Below are 9,988 nucleotides of genomic sequence, written 5' to 3' on the forward strand. Positions count from 1 at the left end.
AGGAGGCGTGGCCGGGCAGCCTCCGTGCCCCGGGGGGCGGCAGGGAGCCTCCGGCTGGGGGGCTGGGGGAGCGCGGGGGGTGGCTCCCCCTGAGGCGGTGCTGTGCGCCGTCAGCGTCATCCAGGACCTGTTGAGGAGCTGTTCCAAATGTCGGACTGCCACCGGCTTCTGTTGGGCTTTAACCGATGAAGGCTTAAGCCTTGAAATGCGTGCTGGTCGAGACCTGAAATCGCGAGTGGCCGGGGAGCGAGGAGCGGGTGGCTTCATGCTCCGCGGGGTGTGGAGAGGAGGGAAACCACGGGCTTGGTAAACCTGAAGCGGCTGCACCTGGGAAACGTGGAAGTGTCACAGCTGAAGGAGCTCGGCTGTGAGTGATCCTTGAGTAAAAACAACTGTGCCTAATATCTACGTGTCACCTTTTATTTTTGAACCAGTTACAGAAAGATTTGGAAGAGGTCAAGGAATTGCTCACAAAAGCCACGAGGAAGCGTGTTCGTGATGTCCTGATGACAGAGAAGCACAAGCTAGAGCTAGAAATCAAGAATCAGCCTGCACCGAAGCCAAAAGATGTGGCAGAGGAAGAAAAGTTGTCACTGGGAGGGTACACAGTGAAAATAAACAATTATGGTAAGTTTACTGTTCTGAACACTTACTAGAGCTCCAGCATCTCTCTGAAGGGAAGGCAGGGAGGCATTAGTGTGAGTTACAGTTGCTGCTTAGTATTTTAGAGAAGCCTTCTTCAGTGTTTACCTCATCCTGGAGACCCTGCTTTGAAAGCTTACTACGTCCTTACGGTGCCGTCCCAACCAGAGTCTGTAGTCATTCTCTTTTTGTGATGGTTACTGGTGGGATGCATCGATGATCCCTGGTGTGCCAACAGGTATTTTTCCATTGCCTAGTAAAAAAAAAGAGTGCGCTTTGGCTTCTCTGCTCGCCATGTAGGTGAGAGGAGAGGGAATTGCTCAAGATACGTGTCATGCGGGGAGCAGGGGAAAAAGTGGGTCAAGGAAACTGCAGCAAAAGCAGATGGCTACCTCTGACTCCCCCTGCACAGAGAGAGTTGCTCTCTGTTTACCTGAGCCGATACATGGCTTTTCTCAGAGATATGTGGCTTTTCTCAGAATTTGCAGGAATTAGGGAACAGGACTACATGTGAGGACCTCGTTTTGCTCTCAAATTATTCTTGAGTAATTCATGTCTTTCCGTTATCCCTCTGTTTCAGTATGGCAGAGATCCTGATCAGTGCTAGGGGACTTTGCAGGGGGGAGGTGGAATGGAATGGATGAAGTATGGAGAAAAGGTAGAACTTTAATCTCTTTTTTTTCACTTGCAGGTTGGGATCAGTCAGATAAGTTCATTAAGATTTACGTCTCTCTAAGTGGAGTCCAGAAACTTCCAGCTGAGAACGTGCAAGTGAATTTCACAGAGAGGTGAGTTCATCTTATTGCTCTACGCCACGGGGGAGAGAGCATGGTTGAAGAACAATTTAAATGCAGGAATGTGTTGTGTTGAGTTCTGTTCTGTATCAGCCCTTACTCCCCCACCCACTCCCTTTCTCCCTTTCCTCTTTTTTTTTTGTTTTTTTTTTTTTTTTGTTACACTTGAGCAGTATTAGCTTTTAGTAGCACTTAGCATGTACCCTTAAGTGTAGCTCTCGTTAGAGGGTACCAGGGTATTTTCATTTTACAAATGCTTGTTGCATCTCCTCGTGCTTGACAGGATATGTAGTGTTAGCCCTGTTTTTTGATGGTGGTAGAACTGAAGTGTATGTTAAGAAAACCTGCCTTTCCAAGGTTGTAGGACATCAGCGAGGTAGAACCCTAGAGGTTTTGATTTGTTGTGAAGTCTGGACAGGTCCTTTTAAGTCCTCAGTATTAAATCCAATTGAAGATTTGCAAGAAGAAAATCATTCAGGCCTGTGGACGCTCTTTCCAAAGAAATATGTCTGCTGAAGGGCCTTCAGACGTTTTTGGTGGCAAGGCACAATAGTCTTACAATAATTGGAATATCTGTGCCCTTCTCCCCCCCCCCCCCGCTTTCTGGTTCCAGGTCATTCGATCTGCTAGTGAAGAATCTGAATGGGAAGAACTACACCATGACCTTCAACAACCTCCTGAAACCCATCTCTGTGGAAGGCAGCTCTAGAAAGGTCAGTGCACCTCAGCTGTTAAGAGGTATTTAGGTCCCTCACAAAGTACCATGTACTACAGTCAGGCAATGAACAAGAGACTCAGTGCTAACCTTCAGTCCCTCCCTTCTGTCTGTAAAGTCTCTTCACTGTGAACGTGATTCTTACTAATCTGTAATTGTCATAACTGGAATTATTCTCTGGAATCCATGGGCTCCTATTTCAGAAGATTGTGTCTGGATATTGTACACTTTTTTTTAATAGCTCTCCAACAGGATTTCAGAAATAATTAAGCAGAAAATTCCACTAAGCATCCGCTTGTATCCCTGTGCTTTTAAAACACCTCTGCAAAATTCTTTGTGATTTTAAGGTTTAAGAGACTTGTCAGCAGACCGAAATCCTGGGAAACTTAGAAAGGCTTAATACCCACAGCCAAGTCTGAAACCTACTCTGCCTCTGCGTATAGGTGTGTTGCTCCAGAGCTGAACACTAGTAACGTTTTACTGCTGATGAATGCAACTGGTGCTGGTGCCCCTAACTGTGCTACTTGCAGCACCTTTCCGGGCTTAGTGTCACGTACCTTGTGTGCGTTCTGTGCAGTTGTGCGCTGCACTTAGTGACGTCGGAGGTAGAGAAATGATGGTTCAGTTTGAAATTGCTCTAAAACTAGAACAGCGTAAGATTAAAACAACTGAAATAAATGAGGGTGATGCTCTGGTGATTTTTAACACGGCGTAAAAGCAAGTGGTGCTCGTGTACTTGTTAAGCCAAGCTAAAGCTCCAGCAGACTCTTGTCTGCTGTGGCACGCGGGAGTTCTTTGCGAAATTTAGGTCAGGGTTGCAATGAAACGGGCTTTGCTTGTGACTTGCAAACATATTGCAAGATTAAGCAATGCCCTAAAAAATGAGTATCTTGTCCTTGGAGAAATAAATTGGGAGAGCATCTACCTGAACTTGGTATTCTAGAGGAAGTCTAGTAAATACAGACGCCTTTTACCCGACATTCCTGGGTACTTTTAGCATCCTGAGAATCACTGAGTGGTGTTTCCGCAGCACTGTACGTTCTTCTGTATCGGTACTACAGCACTGTACGAGTAATATATTAATCACACCATTTAAATTGTCTGCAACAAGGTTAATACTTTGTACCCCAAAGCTGAGTCCATACTTTAATTTTTGTATGCCACGTAATAATCAATAGCTGAGATAAATGTTTCGGGAATTTGCGAGTATAGAAAGAGGTTTATGTTATAGGCTAACCTTACTCATTGTGGTTGTGGCAAGCATCCCTTTGTGAAGCATTCTAAATTGATGTCTTGCTGTTCACCATGCAGATAAAGACAGACACGGTCCTTGTGATGTGTAAGAAGAAGCGGGAGGAAAAATGGGAATGTCTCACTCAAGTGGAAAAAGAAAGCAAGGAGAAAGAGTAAGTGTCTCTTCAACCCTCCATCTCTTTTCCATTTCTTGCTCTCCAGATTGCCTCAGGACCGCTTGGGGAGCAGATCTGTGCTGTCCTGACTGTGCTGTCCGGGGGACAAGCCCCTAAGATGTTTGAGAATCATTAGGTTGGGATTTTTTTGGTACTAGTAGGACTGGCAGTGGAGGAGATACACTTTGCGTAGCTGTTTGCCACTCTTCTCCTGTTCTATTGCTAATCATGAATGCTGCATCACAGGAAATACGATAGATAAGACCTGCAGTGAGAGTGCTAAAGGTAATCAACCAGTTCAAGATTCACTTATATTTTGATGGCTGCATTCATTGCAAAAACTGCTCCAGTGAGGTTAGGGTTTTGGGTTTTTTTAGGTTACTTGTATATTATATAAAAATAGATATATATTCCCTGCAGCTATGCTGGTCAAAATAATAATTTATTTTATCACCTGTGTGTGAAGTACCTGCACAAAAATCGCAGTGCCCTTTTGGCAAAACAGGTCTTTGTTTACCGAGATCATTATACAAAGTCTCAAGCTAATTTCTATCACTTCAAGTGCTTGGGAACAGTCCTACAAGTAGCTTAGGCACTGGGTATATAAGGGTGGTAAATTACAGCAGGAAACACCTGGGGACAAGAGGCAATTTTTTTAAGTATATATGTAAAAATGTAGTAGTTATGTAATAATTTTATATTATTTTACAATACATACACATGTCCTTCTCCAGAAAACCCTGTATATACCCACCTTGAAGCATGGAAACACTGACTTCTAAGAAAGTTATGCCTGCCAGCAGCTATTCATTTCTGTATGTTGATAGGATGACTTGCTAAAACTGATTATTCTCACTAACCATACCTGAATTTGGAGCAGAAGTACCTTCCCCTCTCAAATGACATCACTGGAGATTAAGAGAAGGCGGCTTGACTACTGATGCACTTTGCTGGAGGGACAGGGTCGTTCTGTTAAACCTGTATGTCTGTTAAACCTGTATCTCACGCAGAGCAGTCCTGCACGCCGCCCGGCCTGTCACCATTAGTATTGCTGCCTTACTCGCAAGCGTTGAGGATTTACAGTGTGACAAACGAGTCGCTTCAGAAACACACCTCAGGCTTGGGTCCTCGAGGCTGGTGGTTAACGCCGTGCTTGGGGAGCTTGCTCCCTCTGCTGATCTGGTTTGATCTGCATGTTTTTCAGGTGGCCTGCAGAAACAAGTAACGACCTAAGGGATCTTTGAAAACAGGATAGAGGCAGTTTTGCTAGAGAGGGCATTATGTATAGTCTGGTAGTGTGGGGCATGTCATACCTAGGTGCTTACCTTGTGGGTGGCACTGTTTGTCGACTGGCTTCTTAAATTGAGGATACTGCTTTGAAATGCAAGGTGTTAAAAAACCGAGTCAACCTCTGGAGATAATCTAAAAAAATGGGAAGCAGAAAATGCCTTTTGGGTCACTTCAAATAGCTCAGTGTGATCATTTTTCTGGTTTTATTCACTTTTCACATAACGGCACAGATGCTGCCACTTTCGGAGTCTGTCATATTCCACTCCTGCTTCCTAAAGTTAATTTTGGGTGGTGCTTCCAGCGTCATGTTTACTGCAAAATGCTTCCTGTCATCCTGAGTGGGACAGCTCTACGTATTTAGTTTAAGGGTACTCTTTAGGATTCTCCCTACTCGGAAGCTGACTGAGGTGTGACTGAAGACTGACAGGGTCTAAAGACTTTGCCAAAGCAAAATCCTCACTGTTACCAAGATGTTTCAAACAAATACTAACTTCTTTGCGCAGAATTGTTGGATATACCCGATTTCTCATATGTATCCATCTTGCAGGAAGGCTGCCTATGACACCTCGGATCCTAGTGAAGGGCTTATGAACCTTTTAAAAAAGATGTATGCAGAAGGGGATGATGAGATGAAGCGCACCATCAACAAGGCCTGGGTTGAAAGCAGAGAAAAGCAATCCAAAGGGGACATACCAATGGATATTTGAAAGTACTTGAAGGGCCGCCTTAATACTGATCTTCCATGTGAGACATGCTGTGCTGCAAAGATCATTGTTTACACAACCTTCTTCCAAGCAAAGACAGCCATTTGCCATTTCAGGTTGGAGAAAATATTTAAATAAAATAGCTTATAAAGCATTTCTTTCAGTCAAGTGGTTCACCATTTCCTGAAGAGTGGAGCATAGGTATATCCTTACCCCTCCCTGAAAAAGCATCTCAGACGAGTGGAGAGCGTTACAAAACTCAAAACGGAATGTAAAAGAAAAGGAATCCTAACCTAGGATGGGTCACAGCCTCTCTGTTGCAAGTGACAGCTGTACCCACCTGGTTAATGGGGTTGTCACGCTCACTACACAGGGTGTGGTTTTTCGATCAGATGTGGGAAAGTATGTTGAAGGATGTCACAAAGGGAGAAAAAATTCTGAAGAAAGAACCACTATCTCAAGCACTTGCTAGTTGAGCAGAAAGAATATGCTGTTACTCTTGTGGTATTAAAATGTAATGATTACTCTCATAACGTATCTGCTGGCTGTTTAACCAGTTTAATTTTGAAAAGGAAAGCAGCTGTTTAACCAGTTTAATTTTGAAAAGGAAAGCAGCTCTTTAGCACCTATGCTAACTGTGACCTCCTTGGGGTGTCTTTGAGGTGGCATCAGTCACAGGAGGGCAGTAAGCTGCTGATGCTGGACAGCGAGTTCACCCTGGCTCTAGCAGTACATAAGGAAAAGAGACAAGCTCCACTTTCTCCCATCAACTGTCAAGGGTTTTAAGGTAACAGCAAGAAGTATATTGAGACAGGTTATACTCCAAACTTTTCACTCAACCGGGGGTGATGGGTTGCTGTCAGTTTGCTGCCTGTGTGTCTTCCATCTGGGGGCAGTACCCTTTCACTTGGCCTGTTGGTTGCAGCCCCTCAGCCCCACTGCTAGGGAGGGGGACGGAGCAGCCATTTCCCCTTTATTGCCCTGCTTTGAAGAAGAGTACAGGGGAAACCTGAGCTTAGCAGCAGGCTTCTTGCTATTGTTGTTTCCTTCCTGCTTCCTTCTCCTGTCTCTCCCGAGGACAGATTTGTTTGATGTTACCTGATGAATTAAGGAAGCCATTACTCTCCTGTTACGGTCTGGACTAGGACTTACTTGCTACCTTGTTCTTAAAGCATTGGACCAAGCACTGCACTGCAAGCAGGAGATAAATACTAGCACATTGTAGTTTCTAACAGGTCTTTTATCCACTTTGTCTGCTTGTTAATAATACTAAGTTTGCATAGCAAGAGTATCTAAACTTGAGGCCATGTTTTATTTTCAGTTTGTGCTCATCCTTGTTCATGGCAGAATACTACTTTGCCCTGTTGTACAATTTCATTTATGCTTTTACCCAAATGACCATGGTGAACTTACCCTATGGTGGCAAAAAAACTGCTTAAACAAGCCTTGTGCTGTATGTCTTTATTTCTGACAAACCTCAGCTTAGTTCTGCAACAATTACGTAGTGATTTTTTCCCCCTCAAAATAAAACTTTGCCTCTCATGCAGACCAGCTTAGTGCAGTTATGCTGCTTCTCGTCACTTAGCTGATACCAGTCACAATCCAGTAAGGGAGTTCAATGAACCAGCATGGCCTCTCATCCTTCCCTTATTAGTTTGATATTGATGCTGGACTCTTTAGAACAGTCTTGCTTTAATCACTTGAACACATCAACTGAGCCTGTTTTGTGTTTTCTGCCTGAATGTATATTCATGCGGTGATCTACCACATAGCCCTCTGTATCCCAGACATCTGAGCATGGTCAGCAAAATGGCGGAAAACGATTCTGCTGAGCCTCCAACGCCGCTTCACCCCCCGAGGGCGGGATGTCAGGACACACCTATTTCGGATCCTCACAGGGCAGCTGTCCCGGGGCAAGTCAGCAATCTCTTTATCAGCCACTTCCTAAAACAGAAGACCACAGCACAAGAGTTTATCTGTGTTCCCCAGGATTTTGAGGGGGCTTATTGCCACACCTCAAAATCTAGCTGTAGAGTAGGTACCACCACAAGCTTCTCTGCCACCTCATGACTATGCTCTGCTATTTGAGCAGGGACGTGCGCCTGCTTTCCTCACTTGACCCTCTCCTTCTGGGCATCCCAACAGTGGATGTAAAATGATCCACACGGAGACTCCAAAGTTAACCTTATTACACAGACCGACAGACAACCTCATGCCAGTAATTATCACTAGTCAAAATCTGCTTGGCTTTGTCCATGTCACAGGGTGGGCTAGTCCTTTAAGGTGAGCTGAAGTTAAATATTTGTTCCTTATTAACTGCCTTCCCAGCTACTATGCTTTGATGTTAGGGAAAACAATTTCATCATCTAGTGTACTTTGGAAGGAGCCGCAGGCAGAGAAGGACAAGTCAAAGTGCCTCTGTTCTAAGGAGAAGGCTTTCCACGTACAACAAGAGACCTCGACAGTTTTCAGGTAGCAGCAAATGGAATTTCAGAAGAACAAGTGAGCCCAGCAGGGAAATGCAGCCTAAAGAAAGTCACTTGAGGCTAGGTCAGTGGCCCTAACCACAGCATTTTTAATATATTATTTTCTAAAGGAAAGAAGGGCTCCTAAGAATCCTGTGTTCAGTCATGGTAGGAAGTCACAGTTGGAGGTAAAACGGAAGTCTGAGGCTAGACTACAAACCCCCCTAACATTGCAGGAGTGCTGGAAAGCAGTAGCATAAGGCTACCTGCTAAAGGGGTGTTTGCCTTCAAGGGAGCACGGCATCCAGGCAGCAGCAACGTGACCTTCGCTTTCAGTAACAGCAAGGTCAGCAGGGTTTCTTGTCTTCAGCACATATTTCAGTGACCAGTTTTCTCCAGTTGTGCATGTTATTTGCGTATATAGCTGTATATATATATACACCATCTACTACAGCTAAACAATTGTAGTAATTTTTCGCCTATTTACTACTTAGGATTTGATTCAGAAAGCAGCCTCTACTTTAAGAGAAGACTTGTAGCTTAATTTAAGACTTTAATTTTGGAGCCCAAATAATGTTTTGTAGGGAAGGAAAAAGTTATTTTCTCGGAGTCTTTTTCTTCAATCTAACTGCTGCTATGACTTTGTGACTTCAAAAGGTGACAAAAGCAGCTGAAGAATACCAAAAGCAAAGCCGGCTGCAATTCACTTGGGTTTTTTTTTCCTCCCCGGCAAGGACATCCAACGCAGACTGGACTTGCCAAGAGAGTGGTAAAGTCAGTACGTAAAGCCAGATTCACACACCTTCCCTCCCAGAATGTTTAAGGGTGAAAGGATCTCCCCACAACTAGGCATGGCCAGATGAAATACGTACAGGAATACTGCAAGAATATTTCTGATACTTGCAAATGTTTTTAATGCTTAGTAAGGAAATTTGAGAGCAGGGCAGTGAATATGTGCATTTTTAAGAACAGACCTAATGCCCAGATCTGATACAACTTTTACATGCTTGTAGCTCAGGCAAGGAGTAAACTTAAAAGTATTTCTCATTGAACAAATTGGTGGGTTTGGCTGGATCAGGCTTCCAGCTTTTTAAATAAGCAAAAAAACCCCTAAAGTTTACTTAGAAAGCTATAAAAGTAACCCTATAATATCCCATATTATCGGAAATAAGGAAAATAGCTTTCTGAATATAAGTTAGTGACGGCTGTGAGGGAAGAAAATGAGACTTCATCATATGTAGTATTACATATAGTGCTTACATGAGAAGCACTGGTTTAAAAAAAAAACAAAAAACAAAACCAAAACCCACAACCCAACAAGCACAACCTCTAGTCAGGAGAATACACTGTTGTTCTGAACACCCCCAAAAGGCAGAGGCTCTGGTGACGCCTGGGTGCCAGCAGCAGCTATGCAATATGACATAATTCCGTGCTCCTGAGTTAAGGAAGCGCAAGCGCGCGCGCCGCAGCATCCTCCAGTCCACGTAGTAGCTCCGCACTTGCCTTGTGCACAGCGAGGGGAGAACCTAATTAAAAAAAAAAATTAAGTTTGTGATACCCACCTGTTGCCCGCACGGTTTGCCCAGTTCACAGAATCACACAGAAAGGCAAGGGCTGGAAGGGACCTCGGGAGATCGTCCAGTCCAACCCCCCTGCTAGAGCAGGGCCACCCAGACCAGGTTGCACAGGGCTTCGTCCGGGCGGGCTCTGAATCTCTCCAGAGAAGGAGACCCCACAGCCCCCTGGGCAGCCACGCATGAACTGTTTCCATCAATGTCTCTGTCAGGCTTTCCCAAATTGCTTTCTTGCAGCGCAGCTCCTGCCCAAGAACCGTGGCGCGCGATCCGGTTTAGTTGGCAAAAGCCTGCAAGGAGCTTTCAGTACCGGAGGCGCGAACAACCCCGGAGTTGCACCCCTCCCTTCCTCCGCCCGCGCTGTTCCCGCCGCCGGCGCAGCCCGGGGCCCAAGC

General features: G+C 44.8%; 2 protein-coding genes across 2 annotated transcripts in view; one reads left to right on the forward strand and one right to left on the reverse strand.

The window, feature by feature from the left end:
• Positions 1 to 213: 213 nt before the first annotated feature.
• On the forward strand, positions 214 to 6,870 carry LOC104129722 (calcyclin binding protein; the record flags this gene model as incomplete). The annotated part of the gene is made up of 6 exons (XM_035898064.1): positions 214 to 306; positions 435 to 627; positions 1,334 to 1,430; positions 2,050 to 2,149; positions 3,463 to 3,557; positions 5,398 to 6,870. Coding segments are annotated over 6 exons (738 nt in total), but the record flags the coding sequence as incomplete, so codon positions are not given.
• A 138-nt stretch (positions 6,871 to 7,008) lies between these two features.
• Positions 7,009 to 9,988, reverse strand: part of MRPS14 (mitochondrial ribosomal protein S14) — a 4,057-nt gene continuing 1,077 nt past the window's right edge. The window contains exons 3-4 of the mRNA XM_009642685.2: positions 9,480 to 9,545; positions 7,009 to 7,498 (exon numbers count right to left, since the gene is read on the reverse strand). Of these exons, the coding sequence (XP_009640980.1) occupies positions 7,316 to 7,498; positions 9,480 to 9,545 (249 nt within the window). The 3' untranslated portion in view covers positions 7,009 to 7,315. The remainder of the gene's footprint in view (positions 7,499 to 9,479; positions 9,546 to 9,988) is intronic.

The sequence above is a fragment of the Egretta garzetta genome, unplaced genomic scaffold, assembly GCF_000687185.1.
Source record: "Egretta garzetta isolate BGI_Z169 unplaced genomic scaffold, ASM68718v1 scaffold187, whole genome shotgun sequence".
In the NCBI taxonomy this organism is placed as follows: domain Eukaryota; kingdom Metazoa; phylum Chordata; class Aves; order Pelecaniformes; family Ardeidae; genus Egretta; species Egretta garzetta.